Below are 21,726 nucleotides of genomic sequence, written 5' to 3' on the forward strand. Positions count from 1 at the left end.
TTGATTATTTTATTACAATGAAACCTTTCACTGGGTTGGATATATTATTCAACAAGTGAACATTTAGTCCTTGGAGCTGATGTATTGGAAGAAGCAAAATGAGAAACATAAGTAACTGAGGGAATTTGACCGAGTCCATTTTGTAATTGGGTGCTTCTATGAAACTGGTCCCTAAAAACAGGACATGGCGTCTAAAAATTCAAACCAGATTTAGACTAATGTCATGAAGCAAATTTGGAAGCACTTTGGGTCTATTTTAAAAATAAATATTTACTGAGATAAAAGAGAAACTACTTTTCAGATAAAACACATTTTTATATTTTTTTATACTGTTTTTATGAAAAAAAATATTTTTACAATTTTTTTTATTGTCTCACAGGTACATTTTGGGAATCGAACTCATTATGCAAGGCAGAGTGTTTCACAAAAATGACCACTGTTGCAAAAACACTTGCGATTTATATGTGTTTAAAAGGACAGGTTCTGCATGTAATGCTAGTGGATACAATGGGTTACAAAACCTGGAATGAGACTGCCGATTCATGAAAAACCTGCATGTCTGGATTGCAAAAACCACTAGGATCGTCAAATTTAACACAGAGTTTTTATTTACAGTGGTATATAAGACAATTTCAAGCTACGTGTTCCAGATCAAATGTACTGACACCAAGGTAGCTTTTCCTGTCCCAATTTTGGTCCTATTTTCAGCCCCAATGTTTTATTAAAAATGCATTAATTTTGGGATGGCTCAGAGCAAGAGTATTTATTTTTTTTTTACATTTATCTGAGGTCATCATTAGGTACATCCTGGGGGGAAATATGTCTACATTTCTCTCTTATTATTGGGTCTAAAAAGCTGGCAAAGTGCCAGGTCCCAAAATGAACCCAGTTTCATAGAAGCACCCAATTGTGATGACTGGGTCAGAACATCTCCACAACTGCAAGTCTTGTTGGGTGCTCCTGGTCCAAAAATGGACTACAGAAAGACATCTCAATCTCAAGACAGTTGATCATCAGTGGGAGGTGTTGGACAAATAAATCCAATCCATGGAGAGCCACCTCTCTACTTCCAGGACTTCAGGGATCTGCTGCTAACATCTTGGTCCAAATGCCACAGCACACATTCAGAGGTGTGGTGGAGTCTAGGCCTCAGGTCAGAACTGTTTTTATGGAAAAAGGTGGACCTATAAAATATTAGACAGATGGTAATAATGTTCTGCTTCCATAGATGCTGGATTGACTGAGTTCCGGTTGTTGTTCTTTAGATACTTCTGGTAGGTAATAACCACTTTACATTGGGAATGAACAACAGGATCTGTAGATGCTCTGACCCAGTGATTGGTCCATCACAATTTCTCCCCTGTCAAAGTTGCTCAGATCCCTTCTCTTGCCTGTTTTGCTGTTTCTAACACATCATTGATGTTCATAATGTAACTGTACACAGGCATTTTTGTAACTTGGTGTGAACTCTGATGTCTCTCGGCTCTCCACTTGTGCTCAGATGAACCAAAATGTGACATAGTGTAAATTGGGTTTTTGTTGTAGGCAGTGGGTAAAATTATCCAAAGTGATAATGGCACTGTCATTACAAATATTCACGTCAAACATCTGCAGTTGCTTTACTTCTTTTTATTCATTTCTTTACTTCTCCAATGTACAGTAGTGTTATTGGAAGATAAGATGACAAAAAGGCACAAATTCACAATAAAAGAAAGAAAAACAGGAGACAATTCAACAGGAGTGAGTGAGAGAGTAAGAGAGAGAGAGAAAGAGAGAGATTTAACGATTTAAAAACTGCTTGGGATTGTGGAATCATTTGGTTTCATATTCTGATTATAAATTGGGGAATCTAACAACAGATATCTATGAGATTGTCTCTGTTAATGTTCTCTCACAGGCTTGTATGGTATCTTCAGGCTCTTAAAATGGACCTATATATAGTCAGTATCTAATTGCTTTAACTTTTTTCTCTGTAGTTACTCCAACATTCAAGCACCGAGTGGAAAATGCTCCTAAATGTCGAATAATCAGTTTTGATCCCCATCAGTAACCACAGGAGCGCAAAACTCACACCGAGGCTCCACTTTGGGCCGACACCATCAGCTTATTATGTGGATCAATGAACTGACCCAAGCTGCCGTTATAGGTTCCTTTTTCAGCGAGAGAAGCGAGTGTAGTTCAGAGACTGACAACAGAGGTACAACATTCAGAACAAAAATATATATTCATACACTGTCCTGCCAATGAGACATGGTCCCACACTGAGAGGAAGGGAAGCGAGAAAGGAGAGGAAAAAAGCGAAAACGAACAGGGTGTTTTGCTGAATTATTTTCTTCGACTTGGAGGAAGATCTAAAATCTAAAAACCACACAGAGCAGCTCCGTTGTCCACTGCTTTTCTGGCTGATTTGCAAAGTCAGTCCAGGATGTTTGAGCAATCTCATACATCTGTGCGAGAACATCCACAGTTATTGCTTTGCTGGAGCACCCTGAAATCTGAAGCAAAAATCTTCTACAGCAATATTTATGTCTACATTTGATGGTATTTCTAAAATTTCTTATCAGCACTAAATTTCAAAAAGTCTTCTGTTCGAGCAGTTTGGTCATGTAGGAATAGGAGAGTGCCAGGAGGGTGTGCTGTAGGTTTGGCAGGACAGTTTGATCTATATATATATGTGTTCATCTACATTTATTTACTATTTACAATGTCAATACATACAGTACATCCACAAATCTCCATGGTTCAGTTGATAGCCCCATCACAGACAGTGAATGAGATGTTTGATGGAAACAGAGAGAGAGAAAGGGGTGGGGTGGTTGGACGTCGAGGGACAGTGTTTTCTTTAAAGAGGGGGCAACAGGAAATGGCTCCAAATATTTCTGTCTATAAACTTAATCTGGCAGGCATACAATGCATTACAACATAAATGTCACTGTTGATTTGTTAAAAGAAAAACAGAGCTGCCACTAATGGTAAGAGCAACACTTAATGACAATCTATCATCTATATGTTCTCAGTGTCACTAAAGAAAATTTACTTGCTGTTTTTCACTCTGCCAAAGAATACAGTTAATGAAGATATATCATCTAGGCGTGGTCAAATTTGACATTTTGATCAGTGCAAAATATCTTTTGACGTCTCTCTGTTTCATTCAAAAATCTGTACATGAATTTTTCTTACACATCGACACTTGAGATGCTCCATTCATTATGTTTATAATCTAAAAGTATGAATCGGAGTTGTGCTAAATTAACATTATGGCTTTGGCCTTTTTTAAGTTGCACATCGCTCACTCTTTAAAGTGTCCACACTGTCACAAGATGCAGTGGGAAAGTAAACAGACAATGAAAAAAACCTACAGAGGGTAACTGAGGACTGAGGAGGCCAAACATGTCAATAACCGGGAGAAGGATGGCGCCTGCTGTTACCGCTCCTTGATTTCCATTCATTCTTCCTGACCTTAAAAGCCATCACCAGATCTCTTCAAAGACACACAACTGTACATCACTCATGCATACGTATACTGTGAAACCACACTGTTACTGATATCACACTTGAGAATTTTGCAGGAGAAAACCCCGCCTCATCCAAATACAGACACAATTAAAAAAAAAAAAAAAACTGTATTTAATGAATAATTCATCAACAACTTATCCAATCTTGACCTTCAGCTTGGGCTCTACTTTACTGAAACTGTTCACACCATCTGAACAAACAGTAGAGGAAGATAGATTTGCAAAGATAAAGAAGAGACCAAAGTGTCATGGTATTTATTGCTATCGCTGGATAAGACCATTTATCCACTGGAGGTGAAGGAATGGGAGGCAGGGCAAGAACTGATGCAGATCACATTGAATTTTTACCTTTTATCAAACTACAGTGAGAGGGAGGAACTGTATATATATGTTTCATGACAGCTGCCATGACCGCTAATAGATGTGCAGCAAAAAAGATGAGTCAGATGGCAAAGACAGCCCTGCACTCTGTTATAGCACTTCTAGTTGTTCGCTGTACACTTTCCGTTGCGGAGTTATATACTGTATTTCTGTTTCTCTTTATGGACGATATCTCTCTCTCTCTGTATTTCATATGTATGCATGTGTTTATTTTCATGAGCAGCCTTCAGCCTACTAGTTAGTGCAGTTGAAAACAGTCTGATTAAACTGACTTTAAAGAAGAATAAAATGATCTATTGAAAGAGAAGCCAGGAAAACTCCATGACCAACCGACGCTAAACACTCACACACATATACGCACACAAAAAACAGAAGCGCGCACGCACAAACTCACAAAGCAGCTGAAAAAACCAATGAATGTCTCAACACAGCAAGGAGGGAAAAAAGTCCTTTGCGTTAGGACAGAAGTAGAGTAGAGACGAGTAACCCTCTAAGAGAAATCCCAACCGTACAACTGCGGTTTGTAGACTTGCAAATTGATTTTTAACAACAAAAGGAAACACTGCATAAAGTGAGACACAAATTGAGTGGAGGAGGTACAATGACAAACCAAGAAAAAAAAAAAAAAAAGACAGAAAAAGAGAATGAAAAATCACAAGATCAAAATGCAACACAGGAGATACAGCTTGGTTTGGAAAAAATAAAACATCCACAGTTAAACCTACAGACAAAATCATTTTAAAAACCCTGTTTATATATATTTATATTTATATATATATATATATATATTTCAATACAGTTATTCAGCTCCCCAATATACTGTATATATACACCACTGGAATATCTTAAGTAGAAATAAATCCTAAATTGCAGAGATAAGGGACACTATCCTCTGTAGTTTAGAACAGTTTATAGACTGAGAGAGAAAGAGGACGGACTGACAGGATCTATACTGTTGCTACTGGAGGCCTCAGAGAATTCAATAAGATGGGAACACTGGATGGAAAATAAAAAAAAAATACTAGAGATGGATGGGATGTAAGGAGGGAAGGTGGGATGAGGTGGAGTATATCAGCTTAAAACTGGGTCCAGAATCCCTGAAAACCAGATTGTACCAGGATAGAAGGGTTTGGACCAGACGGCCAGATGTTGTGTCAGTTGGAACAGAAGGAGGATGTGAATCCGCTGGTGTCTGGGTATACTGGTCTGAAAGACACACAGAGAGGACAAAATTCCATTGTTTACTCACATCCAACCCCTGCACCTGGAGGACGGCTTCTCGGGTCTTTGATCCAAACAACTACAGTTTTAATATTATCTGCTCCTTCTACTGTGAAATGGAATAAAACTGTCAAGATCTCTATTAAAATTAGAGATAAACACAAGTGATCAGAAGGAGTATATGGGATTACTATTTAATGGATTAAACAGAAGTGCAAAGAGTGTCTCAATATAGCAACTGAAGCACTAGAATTAATTTAAAACCACATGTCTATCTGTCTGCTTGTACTATATCTTATAGTTTGTACTGATATGTCACATTAGTTACCACTACGTTACAAAAAATGTGAAAATTTTTAACCCATTAAGACCCAGTGCTACTTTTTTGGCAGTTCCCAAATGATTTTTTTCTCTCTGTGCAATATTTCTTAAGTGATGTATTACCAATTATCATATTTTTATCCTCTGTGTTTTGCGTTTTTTAAGTGTACATCAGGTATTTTCCTATATTTAATTCACTGATCATGTAGAAGTTCTCAGATAAAAGTTGAGGATTGTTACATCAAAAACAGAGAAAACTAAGGAAAAAGTTACTTTTTCAGGAAAAATATATCATCAACTGAATATTAAAATAAGTGTCTCCATCCACGGTCATTAATCAAACTCCGTGGGTTTTACTGGTGAATCAATGTTGTAGAAGATGACGGTGTTTCCTTGGTAAATACAGAGCCTCTGAACATCCAAATGGAACAAGACAAACTTTATGGGTTAATATGGGCATTTTATTTCTATTGTGTGCAGTGCAAGTTTAAGACTAAATATACAGGGTTACTCAAAAGAAAGGATTACTCTGTTTTTCAGTGTTCAGGAAAACCACAGAGTAAGAAATATAACTATAACTATACTGTTGCCCATAAAGTCAGAATAACATATGAAATGATTGTAACAATGTGATTTATTCTTGATAAAGTGTAAATGGGACTCAAAAGTGATTACTAATGTGTATAAAAAGGAATGTGTCCAAAAACAACATTATTCAACTTTTGGGCGACAGTGTATATGCATGATGAAGAAGGTATGTATCTTGGGTGTTTCCAGTAAAAAAAAAAAAAATTTTTTTTTTTGTCCCTTCTATTTTACAACTATGCATGTCTAGTGATACCCAATTACTATTTCCAGTTTATCATAAATATGTTTTTTGTATACAGTATTTGTCATTTCCTGATAACGAGAGACACACACTGATTACCATTCAAAAGAAAAGCATTGAACCAGAATATTCCTACTTTATTGGGCCGCTCCAGCCTGATTCAATACCCCATTTCAACCCTGTTTTTGATCAACCTGCCAAGCACATTTTGCTGGATTGGCCAACCTGTTCCCCAGAGCCGCCGACCCCTCCCTCCACTGTTTCATCCAAATCACTGTGTCTGTGAGCTGAATACACTAATGAATAATTTTAGTTTCTGCTTGATAGTGTACCTTTTGTACTGTTTTGCCTGTTGAATAATACATGTTAATGTGACCAACATTAAAAATAAAAGCCAAATTTTCAGTGCAACTGGAAAAAGAAATTGGTGGATCATTACTCATCAGCAATTGTAAAATGGAAGCGAGGTTCACATTTGGATCCTCCTCTCCACTGGAATAACTGAAAGATCTGAAATTGTAAATTAGGTGAGTAAGTAAACTTTACTTCTACGGCTGTTTTCACTGATAAAATCACAAAGTGCTTTAGTGTTTGTATGTTTATGGTACACAAAGCTGTTAAATGTATAAAAAGATGTATCTCTGTTATTGGAGTTAAATTATGGAATGACATAAATATATATTTAAAAAGATTTTTGATGTATTGATTGGTAGCCTAAAACTGATTTTGATTTGAATGTAGACGAGGTGGATATAAGCATTTAGCTTCTGCCTAAGTCTGTTCAGTCGAAACAGAATTCATAGTCGGTTCACTTAAAATCAACCTCTTTGATTGTATGTTCTGTATTATGTAAGATGACTGAATAAACAATAAACTTAAACCTAAACAATATTAGTGCAGAGTGGCATAAACACAAATAGATCAATTAAAATAACACAACATTTAAAGACATCACACTGAAATAACAAAAAAATAACACCATTAAAATAGCATAACCAAGCCATCCAGTCAACTAAAAGCTTGCTGAAATAGTAGTGTGAAACACTTTTGATGCCTACCTTTTAATTCATGCATGTTTCCAACCTTGTGGTTCTCTAATACATTATGTACATTGTCATTTCTTACCTGATGAGCAGCAGCATTCACAGTTCGACACAACCTCAGTCCTCTAGTGCCACCATCCCTTTCACTGGGTCCTTCACTCTCATCTGGCACATGAAAAACAAACGAGTGCGAACGTGCTTGAGCATATTTTATGTGTACACCATTGAACTGTTTCCGGTAAGGCCGAAGATAAAGTATTAATTTCCACTCATGTGATTGTCTTGTCAATAAAAGCGTTTTCTACAAGCATGTTACAGGAATCTGTGTGCTTCTTTGTGTACCTCATCTAGCTCCCTGCGTGTTTCCTCCTCCATACGGCGAATGTCTTCCATGTTCAATTCAATCCATTTGTCGATCCAGCAGAACAGCTGACGGTGGAAGTTGGTGAACAAACGCTTCTCTTGCTGAGAAAAGAAGAGAAATTCACACTGTAATTTGGCAAAAAGAAACTGAACGTTTTAAGTGACAATTATTTAGTATATGGTACATTTGGTTTGATGCTGCTTTATGCTCTTCATCCACTAGAGGCTAGTGCAGCCCAAGTGTAACATTGAATTGTACTTTTCCGTTATTATTGTGTATCTATGTATATGAGACAGTGTGACACAGCACTCCTTAATACAGAACCACTGTTACAGGATGTTGTCCACACACTGCTGACCTCAACTGTTGTCGACCTGACGACCGTGATAACAACAAACTGACAAACTGAAAAGCACCACGATCCAGTTACAAACAAACCTTCTGAATGAAATTCTCCACTTTATTTTGCAGGCCCCACCACTTGAATTTGACAGTGACCAGTTTGTAGGCACACATGTGTGGGCAGTCTTTCTTGTTAGGAAGTTCCTTCTGCAAGTGCAAAAATGTACAGCTGTAAACAGCTACAGAAACTGATTGAGCCTTAAAACCATATTTAACAGATGTATTTTGACATAGTAATAGAAAAGCATTCATATTTTCCAATGATTCAAAAAGACTTTAACCCATAAAGGCCCAGTGCTACTTTTGTGGCAGTTCCCAAATGCATTTTTCTCTATTTTTAACCTTTCTTAAGTGACTTATCACCATTTATTGTAACATTGCCCTCTATATTATGACGTTTTTCAGTGAAAATCAAGTATTTTTCTATGCTTCATTTATTGATTATATAGATATTCGTAAAAAAGTCACATTAAAATTTAGGTTTATATCAAAAATAGAGAAAACTGAAGAAAAAGTGACTTTTTCAGCAAAATATATCAATAACTGAATGCAAAAGTGAATGTATCCATCAAGCGTCATTGATCGAACTCCATGGGTTTTACTGGTGAATCAATGTTGCAGAAGATGATGGAGTTTCCACGTTCACTACGGAGCCTCTGAACGTCCAAATGGGTCATATCGGATAACCATGGAAAGATGATAAACTGTATTTTACACCAATTAGCTACACGGATTGATAGGATTAGTGGATCAACAGTTATTAAACATTTTAGAGGGAAATGATTTTGGTCACCAGTGACTGTTTGGGTCTTTATGGGTTAATTTATCACAACTGAAATATGAGTCATGCTATGAAGCAAATATTACTATAAATTATGTTTTTACTTAAGCCAATTATATATTTCACAGTGGATACAGTCTGTGGGTTTAGAAAAAAAATAGGAGACTTTTGAGGCCTTGTACCTTCCAGTCGGGTCCTAGAGGACCTCGTCCTGTCTTCACTGACTTGAACTTACATGGATCCTCCTCTGGCTTGTAGTCCTGGAGAAAAGCAAAAGAAAAACTGCATGATGACATGGACAAAGAACTATCAGCGTTGCTAAGAGATCTAATCACAGACTTAGAATGGATGTCAAGTGAAACATGTTCACCTTAGGCTCCACTTGGCTTCTGTCTGCAATGTCAATGTAGACTACATCCACTTTCTTCCAGGTTTCAGCATCAAGCCCATGTACCTGAAATAGAACCAAATAATTCAGTGAGATGCAAACAAAAACCTCTACAGGATGCTTATATAATGCATTTGCCTGTGATTGCATATGAAAGCTCATTTAATGCAAAGAGAAGTTTTTACAAACAATATATGTGTGAGTAATTTTTGATTACATGACAACTGACCAATCCAGCTGAAACAGTATGAAATAAATACTGTATTACAATGGCTGGAGTTAGTAAAGGGAGAACATTGCAAATTTCAATTGCAAATTGCAAATTTCAATTATCCACAAAAAAACTAATCTATTTATCAAATGCAATTTTTGAAAAGCTTTCATATCTCTATGAATACTCAAAACCATGTGTTTGTCTCATGTTGCCACCATCAACTTACATTTTCAAGGTGTCCCAAGTCAGGTTTGTGCCATGTCTCAATCTTAATGAGGAAGTTATCTTTCATATACTCATTCTGCCACAAAGAGAAGATGTCACATCAAATCCATGTTAAATTTCTTCAGTATAAACTGTCTGACACACACACACAAACAAGTGCACATAATCATATCTGCGTCTCACATGCACACACAGTATTGGTGTCTGACTAGCCCTGCTGTTGGGGCTGTGTCACTGAAATAGATCAAATTTCTTTCTCAACTTTCGGGTTAGATTATGCTCTCAGTGAGCATCAAGTCTTTTGCGTCCTGTGTGTAGAAATAAAACATTATATATCTAGGTACAAAACACAAGCGTTTACTTACAGTGATGACTGCAGAGCCATAGGAAAGCAAGTGCCAGGATAAAAATGAGAGAGAGAGAGTTAACACAGTAGAGAAATACTCTGGAGATGATGTAAAGCACAAAGGTTAAGGAAAGCTAAATTATTAAAGAACATTGATTCCTTCACAGTGTGTGTTATATATGTTGGCTGTGCCAGTGAGTGCTCTGTGTTTGTATGACAGATAGTTGTATGGCAACTGGCAACTGGTGTGTGTTCTGTGGCTGAAAGGCTCCAGTAATTGCATGCCTCTTCTCACTGGACATACTGTAAATTATTCAGCTACTCCTTCAAGGTGACAGAGACCAAGAAAGAGAGAGAGAAAGAAAGAGGGAGAGACAGAGAGAGAGAGAGAGAGAGAGAGAGAGAGAGAGAGAGAGAGAGAGAGGGGTGCCAGAGAATAAGAAGAGATTCAACACATCAACATTCCTGTGAATTTAACTCTTTTTTTAGCACTAAAGCACCAACTCTATAATAAATGTTGGCCTCAAATATGATAGATTATTCTAAAAAATAGCCACAACCTCAATAAACTGCATAAAAGTGATAACTGAAACTCTGAAATGTAATGCTGTGTGAGTTATGGAAGAAATTAGTTTACTATAGGCTGGGCAAAATGAATCCATCCATCCTTTTTCTGCACAGCTTAGTCCTTGTGGATGGTATGGTGTAAAATTTAAATTGTGCTTCTAGGTTTAGATTGTGTGGAGATCTTTCTTGCTCAAAATACAACCAATTTGTTTTTTTGTTTGTTTTTTTTTTATCATATATTCACTGTGATTGTGATATTCACTTCTGTTGTCATTAAAAATTTTAATTTGTTTAAGCAAATAATTCACATTGAAAGCCTTGAAAGTGCTGCTTTTTTTTTTTTACTATTGTTTATTAATTTTTGCACAAATACAGCCTATTGATGTAGTGAAGGAAACTAGTCAACTTTTCAAGACTAGAGTTAGTGTAATATAAACAGAAAAAAGTTTGCGAACATTGTGAATTGTCCATAACACTGAACAAGATCATTCATTCATAACACTCATTCATTCATTCATAACACTCATTAATTCATTCTTTCGTTCATTCATTCATTCATTTTCTGAATCACTTAACCCTCTGGAGTGTATCCCAGCTCATAATAGGTAAAGTTGGGGTACAACCTGGACATGTCACCAGTTCATCCCAACGCTGACAAACAGAGATGAACAACCATTCACTCTCTCATTGAAACCGACAGGTAATTTAAGACTGACCAGTTAATCTGTTAAGGTGTATGTATTTGAACTGTGGTAAGAAGCCAAAGTAATCTGAGATAACATGCCACTTCCACACAGAACGACCCCACTAAGACCCTGTTGCTCTCAGCCGTGAGTGCACCAATGTGTTACCCCACTGAACAGAGTCAATATTATAGTTTTTGACTGTATTACCCAACTGTAGTTTATTGACCTAAAATGAAAAGAACTACACATTCAACATGTTTGTGTTTAGAGTACCTGTGCGACAGTATGGATATGCGTTCCAGGCTTTCTCGTGGATGTTGAGAGCTGATGCTGGAGCCAACATTCTAACGAATGATGGCACTTTACTGCAGGACAAGAGTAAAAAAACACAATTTAGATTAAAACAGTTAATTAAAGCCCAGATTAATGTTTTAAATGTGATTGGTTTATCTGATAAAGAACAGAAGCAAAAACCTCAGAACTGAAAAGACTATATTTTGATTAAAACAACTATATGAATTAATTATCAAAAAAACCTGGAAAATATTGACATTATGTGAGCTCACATTTATCACGTCTGTTAAAAACTCTTTTATTATGTCTGGCTTTGAACCTTTGACATATGTGATATACAATATTAAAATGATAAAATCCTTTCATCAGAATATGAGTCTGGTGAAATCCAATATTGACTTATCACCCTGTTATAATACATTATTGTGTTTTTAAAGTTATGTGATAATAATGGCACACACACACACACACACACACACACACACACACAAAAGAGAGAAAAACACTCAAAATCTTTTATTTTTCTTTCTAACTTGCGACCATGCAAACCAGGTGGTAAACTACTTACCTTTGCAAATGGTAAATTTTGTGTGTGTACTGTCCCTTCTCTCCATCTTTCTCGTAGGGCTCGTTTTTTAACACCTCCACTCCTTCTCCTCCGCCTGTCTCGTTCTTACTGGCCTCAGCCACAGAGTACAGCTGGCCCACTTGATACTGAAAACACACAAAACACAGAGTAAGTGACAGAGTTGACACACACTGACACAAGCGTCCAGCTATTTCATGTTCTCCAGTTCATCTATGTTGGTATAACGGTGGATTACTGATGCATGTTTTTCATCCTGATCCTTTTCCTGATCACTACCATCTCCTTTAACTTCCCGTAATCTTTCCCACAACCTCTTTATGCTCTGGTTTGCCCTCCACCTTTCCTTTCCTGTCCTGTGCTTTAAAGTTTCATTGCTGCATCTCTTTCCGTTCTTCTTCCACAAGCCGTACACGTTGTCCCCCACTCATCATCTCTTGTTTTCATCTCCAATCTTTCTCATCCTGAGAGTGTAAATACAGGACAATGGCTCCTTTCATTTCTTAATCACCTCTAATCCATCGTATAACCTCTGCATAAAGCAGCACAAGAGGGTAAACACAATATCACAATGAAGAGACTGGTCAATAAACTGAATTACAGATGTTTTAATTCTGTGTATCCCATTGTTTGTTGAAATAAAACACCAATTTTTTGTGTGTTTATGTGTTTTCCTGAATGTAACACGGCAACAATGTCACCCATTGTCAGTCTGGATACTTCATCTCACAGATAATCCTGGGAAGGTTTCTTTCATTTGCACACAAGTCATTAGGACTGATTTAATGCCATTGTGCTGCTGTTGGAAAATAAAGATGATTAAAACTCATTTCATTTCCAAGACGATACGGTTCACTGTTTTGGAATGAAAAAAAAAATAGAGCTGCAAACTTCACCATACATCAAACCAAAAGATAAATTAGGCCAGATGCACCATGACAAAACAAATACAATATAAATGAATTACACTGCAAACATGCTGCAGTAGTAAATTAGGAGTGACCTGGATAAGATAAGATATATAGGACTTCATTAATCCTTAAGGAAATTCATGTAAACTGTATATATGTCAGCGGCTCCATATCACTCAACTATAAAAAAATAAATAAATAAATAAAAAAACCCTAATCCATTAAAATACAATAAAAAATGCAGTAAAACTATGCTAAAGACATAGTAAAATCATATAAATAACAATAAATGGATGAAAATAAAGTGCTGTAGGTGTAAATAGCTCCCCCATGATATGTTTATTAGCCCACATCATCATCTTCTTTCCATATGAAAGACAAAAACAGGACATTAGCAAGTTTCTTGTAGATGACTTCCAATCTTTATAACAATATTATCTTAAAATTTGGTGGTTCAATAATGGTTAATTAAAGAACTACTGTGAATTCATTGCAATTAATCTGTCGTACAACAGTTAATAGTCAGATCATCAGTGTTAAAACAACATTAATGTGTGTGTGTAACGACTCAAAGCTGAAATAAATCCATATTTTAATGCCCCATTAGAACAGGACGTTTAGACTCATTTTACAAAGCTTGTCTAAAAAAGTGAAAGGAACAGAAATTCAAAAATATTCAGAAATATAGATAATATGAATAAAAACTGTTTATTCCACCATTTTTTTCCCTTATCTTTCTACCCTTTTCCTTTACCTGTGTTGGTGTGCATGTTCATTTCCCTTTGTACTAAAATATTCTACATAAATAAACAAATACATAATCAAAATTAAACCACTTCTCCAAATTAAACTCACAAATCCACCTCTCCAACATAAAGCGCTTCATTTATCTTCATACAATGCCCATGTATGCCATGATAATTCCCCTCGTAACAGTGTGAGTTATGGTAACAAACTGAATTTGTCATGTCTGAGATGAGAACAAAAAGCATCAGGGAACATAGAGGTCAATATTCTGACAGGTCCTTTAAAGTTCTGACATTTTAACTTCGTATGTCTGAATGTAAAAGGTTATTCTTCTGCAGAAGCAGCAAAAACAGACAAAGAGACCCAGATGAACTGTGCCAAACAGGTTTAAACGACCTTTACATAATACGGACTACGGAATACTGTCATAGAGAAACTACTGTACTGTTGTTATAATTGTGAGCATGATTGGATCGGTGGTGGATTCAATTATTTTACACACCTAGACAACAAGGTAAAGAAAGAGGGAATAAAAATTGGACAGCACTTCCCAGATCAGCTGTATATTTTGTGACTGCTGACTAAATACAGGAACAGCGAGGTCTCCTGAGTACAGTGTGGCCAAAAATAATTCAACCTTGCCGTCTGGGTTGAGTCCATGTCCAGTTTAAATCAGAACTTTCTTTGTTTTACATAATTCTTCACATAATGATATAGATTTTGTCAACTTCCCACTGGTAAAAAGCAAGAAATTCAACTCAGTACAGATACTTCCTTTAAAACAACATATACCATTAAAATCTAATCGAATATGTGATGTTTGTTTTGTTGTTGGTTTTTTTTTTTTAGAAGTGTGAGCCGACATTTCTAGTAATTGGTCACAAAGAACTGAAGACTACTGTTTCTGACAGTCAGACTGTAGAGAGGGAAGATGAAGCTCTGGAGGGATGTGATTCAAGGGCGGAGGGGAGGAACATGTGGTTCCAGAGACAGAGGTCATTACTCAACTGTCTTTAGGCCTTGTGGGTCACATTTTGGTTGAATAAGTCTCTTTTAGTATATTTTCCAACATTTCATCGTGACAAAGCACACTGACTGGAAGGAAGAAAACAAATCCTGCCTCATTATGTATAGATATGATCTAAATAAAGATGGAAAACCACACAAAAATAGAACCATCATGTGGAGAGTTAAAGTTTCCATAAGCCAGAGGAAATACTGATGGAAGACATGCCCTGCTACCTCTGTATTTGAATGAAAATGAGAATATTATTAAGGATGTGATGCTTCCTTCTGGCATGACCTGGTAATCATGTCTTTGCAGCTGTACTTAAAAGAGTTTAAGAGCAGATTAAGGGCTTGAGTAGCTACTTAAAAAAATGTCCATCTTGTCATTAATTGAGAACAGAAGTTAAATGTACCAACTAACAGTAGATTACTCTGGAATATATGCAAATAATGCATAAAAATTAGGCCAATGGTGGAGGTGGGGGGCACACAGGAAGTCAGGGAAGAAGTTTCAGGTAGCTCATTTACAATGCAGACCTGAATAGAATGACAAACTGCAATGGAAATGAGGAAAACGAGGGACAGGGGAGATGAAGAGGATGAGAGCAGTGAAAGACTGTGCTGAGTGTGTTGATTTTAGGACCGGTCTATCAGATTGGATGCCTTTTAACTTCACCTGACCTGCTGCGTTTTATGTCTTCCTCTGCACAAAATAAGAATATACAAAGGGAAATGAGCTTGTTTCAGGGAAGATCTACAGCTTACAGTAAAAATAAGCACACGTTGAAGTCCTAAGGCCTTTCTGTAAATGTTCAGCTTTAGTCAGGAGCCAGCACTTGAGCTTCCTTTCACTACTTTTCCAAATAAAATGAAGCAAAGAATCAGATAACAAAAACTGAGCCTTAAGCCATGTTAGCTTACACACAGACACCGAAATATAATGAAATGAATCTTACCTCTTCCACAGAGATGGGAAGAAGCACTCGACTGGAAGAGAAGAAAAAAGGGAGTTACTTAAATAAATATCACTCATGAGACTAGAAAGACACTCATTAGGGCGCCAGTCTCCTGAAAAGCATGTGAAGATGTGAGGAAAAACATCAGAATCGTTATTTTTTTCTCAGTCCACTGAAAAATGTAATGGGTCTTTAATTGGCCCACGCCCTATACCCTTCCATGACGCTTCTTGAAAATTGTAATTTTAGAGACAGGAAACCTCTGTGGTGGACGTAATCAGAATTTAACTAAAGCACAATGAGCAGTTCATGAGGAGCTGCTTCCTACTTCCACGGTCTCCATAGGACAGTCAAAGATGAAACAGTTGTGGAATTATCTACCTCTCATATTTATCTGTATTTCATATAAGACCTTCTCTTGGAATGAATATCAACTATTACAGATACTTGAATGATAACGACTTAAGATGATAAAATCTATACAGGATGATACTGGAAAAACCTTGGTCATGTTTTGTGTTAAGCTAGAAAATTATATACCATATGTCTTTATCTACATACAATAATAAGCTCTGCCCAGAAATGATAACTGTGGACTACAGGTGATTTAAAGCCAATCCATGCTGTGAATACACTGCAAGTCTTCCATTATGTGATATTTGTTATGGTAGAAGTTGGTACTGAATAATACAGGCTATTAGTAATTCTGCATCCTGGATAAGCAAAGCTTAAAAAGCTCATTATTCATGTACAAATAGTCTTTTCCTTAACCCCTGCTGTTTCGCAATTTCTCATATTTTGTTTGCGGTAAACATTTTATGTGTTGCTATTATGTTTACAATGGACTTCTAGATAATAAAGCTGGTTTGCGAATGTCCATATAAGTCACACACTCCCAACCAACGATGACATTCAAGCCAGCAGTCTTTCAGAATGAGCCTAGAACAAATTTGCTTTTGTACACAGTCTGACAGAAGGCCAGCTGGTCTGATGAAACTATGCACAGAGATCACAGTGAAAACCGCAACTACCAGCATAGCATGTTGCACTGATCAGAACATGAAGATAAAGAATGAAATAATAGTGTTTTGTTTTAGTGACTGTTTAATTTACATATCAGATCAAATAATTAAGAGTTTTACTCATTTATGTCAGATTTACTGTTTTGTAGTGTCCTGTCCTTGTAGAAATAAGGCTTGTCAACTTAATTTAACAGTTCATTTTAACTCATACTAAAATCAAACAGCATCCAAAGAGCAGATAAGGGATATTCCAAATTTTGCCTCTATGTAGTGTGATAAAATGTTATTTAATATTTTCCTTCCTGTGCATTGGTATGAGTTACAATATGTTAAAACATTACTGGATAACTATATTTAGTAGAAAGCAGTGCTGAGTTTCATATTATTGATAAAGACAACTCAGAATCTGTCCAAAACACAAAGATGAAACTTGGTAACTTTAGATTCCTCGGTTTTACTAATAGATTAGTATCTCATAGTATATTTTACAGACACTGCCCACACATACATACAGTAATAAAGTGTGAAGACAGAACCATTTGGTGCTTACATGCAGACATACCCAATCATTTTCTGAGTACTAATACGTGATACAGGTGACAGCAGGAGCTTAACATGCTGCACCACATCCATCCTGCAGGCTGACACTTGATGATTTTGTTTCCCATAATGCACTGTTGATTGTTTTATTCACATTATGCATCTCAGTTGTTACTAAATAATCTGGGTTTGAGTCCCAGGTGGGAGACCAGAGGGTAAAACAAGGCACAAGATGTAAAAAAAAAAAAAAGCTCATAACATTGAATGGTGCTTTCATGAGAACACACATCATTTGTCTTTTTGGAAAGGGGTTGCAGTTTATGATTAATAGATCCCTGTGATATTTTGTGTAATCTCACTGTAAATACTATGCATAGGAATTTACATGCACTGTTAAACAGACTTGAATCACAATGCTCTCTTTATTTCTCTTCTTCTGTTTCTCTCTGCAGATTCGTGGTTTAAAGATCCTGGAAGATCAAATGTCTTTCAGTCGCTTCAGAAAACAAACACCCTCTTCTCTCCTTCTTTGCTTATCTTTTCTGTCTTATCATTTAAACCTTTCTTCACATTATATTGCCTACTTTAACTATATTCTTTTCAACATGTCCCCCTGCTCTAGTATTTGTTGCACACCTGCCAAATCTCATGGAAGTGCATAAAAAGTGGACCAGGAGTGATTTAGGTCAGTAGTTCAGGTGAGCAGTACAGCGTGTGTCTATAGAGGACATGGATCAGTTCACTGTTTCTTGACCCTCTTGGTGGCATCTAGGTGTGTGTCCCTGTGTGCATGTGAACGCCTGTGTGTGTGTGTGTGTGTGTGTGTGCATGTGTGTTGACAGTGTGTAAGTGCATTTAGCATTTAATCGTGACCGATTTAATTAATTTCCAGGCAGACTGCTGAGGACTCTAATCACTTCAGATCTTCAGCCATGCCATCACTCTGATGCTGAGCTATTTGTGCTGGGCCATTTATTGATTAAATACATGTGATGAGAAATCAAGAAAATAATCAGATCTGATAAATGACAGTTTAACTTAGATAGGCCTGCTGATAGCTGCCAATAGCTAAAATATGTGCCAATAATCAGCTGGCTACATCTGACCTTGCCAACAAAAAATGCAATAAATTAACTGCAAAAATATGAATCAAATTGAGTGATGAATAGTCATAAAATGCATATTAAATAAAAGAGATTGCAAGGTAACATAGATAAGCTTTAGACTAAAATAAAATGCTTTAAGGAGCCTCAAGTTTTCTTTTTTTTTTTTTTTTGGATGTGGACCATCAGTGGATCCACTGCAGTGAAAATGAAGGCTCCACCATCGTGTCTGTATTCTCATCCGTGACTACCATCTATTTTCACTCCCTGGGTTTACACTTGATGGCTACTATCATCCCATTTCATCTACGAACTGATTCATTGGCCCTATTGTGCCCAGCAGCTGATCCAGACTAGGCCCCATTCACTTATCATTACAGCACACTGAGGCCTGCAACAGCAATGTGTTAAAGCAACGTGTTAACAATCCTCACGTCTACTTTTTCTGTAGGTCCACATCCTAACCCTCTTCTTATGCCACCCAGTCTAATCGCTCCAGCTGTTATATCCCGTCATTATGTGGCCGGTGCGTCAAAACCTCGACATTTGCCATTTTTTATTCCATCTTTGCTCACACCTCCTCTACCTGCCCACTCCCATCCCCTTCCCTTCCCTTCCCTCCACTCAGGATCCCTGTCTACACCTCTATGTCTCCATTCCTCCAGAGGTAAATGCCGGAATGCTCCATCAGTCGTTTCACCTTCACCGCGCATCAATAACATGGCCACAGCGGCTTTATACAGGGATGGACGCAGCGTCGGCATGGCACGGCACGGCTTACACCAGCCATTTGTCCCCTCAGCATCCCCACCACCACTCTCCATCAGCCTTCATTTTAGCACCAGGGGCAAAACGCACCCATATAATTCTTTAAGCTTCTCGATTTCACTTGTGATGCGAAATGTGAAGGGCACAGCCATGCCTGCGCCGGCTGCTGATGCAACTGCAGCGGCTGCTTTACAGTCTATGCCTTTACTGCAAGAAGATGTTATCGTGTATGCATGAAAATGATGACGGACACGGAGTCAGGCAGATATGGGATGTCGACATCATCCCTGGCCGCACTCATGTAATTCCATCGTCGGGCGACTGGCCACAATGTCAGCGCTGCGAAAGCAGACGGATAAACGCGCACACACTCTCCTCTGTCACACACACATGCACACACAGCTACTTACAATTCCTTTATGAGCATTTTTTGGCGGTGCAGTATATCCCAGAGGGGGAACAGCTCAATATGGGTCCAGAAACAGGGTCGCTCCCTCCCTCTGTTAGTCTCTTCTTTCTCCGCTTGCTTCTCTCCCACCTCTCCCCCTCTATGTCATTCTACCTCCACAGTCGCTTATTTTCTTCAAATTCACTTCCTGATCGGGGCCGCGGCGCGGCGTTGCTGTTGCGCGCAAAGCAACGAGGCCTGTGCAGAGCCAGACCACACACACAAAAGGATGGTCCATCAGGAGCCTCTGTGGTCGGGATCCATGGGGCACCGTGGACCACAAAGACCATCAAATGTGACCGGAAAAACAGACACAGAAAACAAATGAACACATTTACGCATTGTGGACTTTGGATTTGGAACTTGTCTGTAAACTGCTCATGTTTGACAGGCTGGTTGGAACCAATAACATCAATCATCTAAAAGTCCAACAGTCCACTTTTCACTTATCAAACCATAAATTGTGACCAGTGATTTTCACCTTTGTGTCAAAACCTGTTCATTTACCTGACAAAGCAACCACGAATTTAGTTGTAATGTTTTGTGTTTCCAGATGATGGTTGGTTTATTTGCATATTTGAGATTTAAAATAAGAGTTCTGATGATAAAGATGACATGTTTTATATTTATCTGATCCAAAATCTAAGTGATCATTCCCTGCCCTATATCCATCAAGCGTCCTGTATTTTATTTTATTTTATTTTTGTTTTATTTTGTTTTATTTTATTTCATCCTGATACGAGACAGATGGTAATGAATTGCATTTACAGATATAAAAAAAAATATCCACAGATAAAACCTCCAAATCATAGAAAGTAAAACTAAAATCCATAAATACATCTCGATTAAAACAGTTGGGGAAATGCTTCCACTGTGCTGCAGATCGGATAAGATGCTGCCTGTTGCTGTGTGGACCTTTTTTCCACAGAGTGTGCTACATCCTCTGCGTCATCCCAGTCACGGTGACGTAGTAGCGTGGATATTCACCATCAGAGTATATATGGGCATGAAACGGGGACCACCACTGGCACAGACGCACCGTACGTCAGCTCACTAAACCCTTTCAATAAAATCTCCGCATCTAATATGATTATGTGCCACCAGAAATGTCAGACTGAGTCACATCCACCAGAGACATGTCACCAGGGACCGACGTGACATATTTTTTTATTTTGAGCCATTGCACTGCAAACCTTCAAATTGTATTTCGACCGTTTGTTCCCATTAACGATGCCATGCAGACGGTTTACAGTCCGGTCATTGTCATTGATAAACGGCTGATGACCTGTAATTCTCTTATGGACCCCTGGAGGTCCCCTGAGCACATTTAAGTCTACCACACTTTTATCTATAGGATGGTGCACGTGATCTGATGACAAGGCACCCAGGTCCCTAATCCGGTGCCCACATCCCGGAGATTGCGAGTCGCGTGTGTGCGCGCATGTGTGTACGTGCGTGCGTCTAAAATTATGTAACAGCGCTCTGTTGCTGTATTTATAGCGCATCTGTATCCGTCTGCCAACATCCGCTTATCCCTCCTGTGTTTTCTCATCTGTAGTGCAAATTCCACTTCAAATAATATAAGGAAGTACTATCATAAAAGTAATTGTTTTACATTTGTTTTTCAGTGTAATTTATTTTATAGTCACATTCATTGGCTGCACCTAAAAACCTTCTACTCATTCTGCTTTTTATTGGTGCTTTTTCCTTATATTTCATGAACCAGAAGGCCCATGTTACCTCTTTGAGCATCACACAATCAAAAGATAGTAGCCTCCCTGTCAGAAGAAGTACAGGGACAAAAGAGCTCCAGGAGCAACTGTCCTCCTACCTGAGTGACGCTCTCTCAGATCTATTCTCAGGTGACGAGAGGCCTAAGGTGTCATGTGATAGCCATCTGCTGGAGTGAAGTATCAGATGGCAGAGCACAGAGCTGATAGACTTAGAAAAAAACAAGCATGTAGTGAGAGTGTGCAGAGAAAATCTGATGGAAAAACACCAGAATTGCTTGTAATCTCACCCCTGAGTGTTTTGGCTTGCAGCCTGGAGGGTATTATAAA

The 21,726-nt window shown here is 37.8% G+C and overlaps 1 protein-coding gene across 1 annotated transcript; it reads right to left on the minus strand.

Moving 5' to 3' along the window:
- Positions 1 to 1,613: 1,613 nt before the first annotated feature.
- On the minus strand, positions 1,614 to 19,845 carry pitpnab (phosphatidylinositol transfer protein, alpha b). The gene is made up of 12 exons (XM_030153971.1): positions 19,629 to 19,845; positions 15,786 to 15,816; positions 12,146 to 12,291; positions 11,557 to 11,648; positions 10,050 to 10,057; positions 9,686 to 9,760; positions 9,228 to 9,311; positions 9,040 to 9,117; positions 8,113 to 8,223; positions 7,653 to 7,775; positions 7,393 to 7,475; positions 1,614 to 5,102 (listed from the first exon to the last, which is right to left on the minus strand). Exons 1-11 carry the CDS (start codon positions 19,643 to 19,645, stop codon positions 7,428 to 7,430), a joined length of 813 nt encoding a protein of 270 aa, XP_030009831.1. The 5' UTR covers positions 19,646 to 19,845; the 3' UTR covers positions 1,614 to 5,102; positions 7,393 to 7,427.
- Between the last annotated feature and the right edge of the window lie 1,881 nt (positions 19,846 to 21,726).

Source organism: Sphaeramia orbicularis, chromosome 14 (assembly GCF_902148855.1).
Source record: "Sphaeramia orbicularis chromosome 14, fSphaOr1.1, whole genome shotgun sequence".
Taxonomy (NCBI): Eukaryota; Metazoa; Chordata; class Actinopteri; order Kurtiformes; family Apogonidae; genus Sphaeramia; species Sphaeramia orbicularis.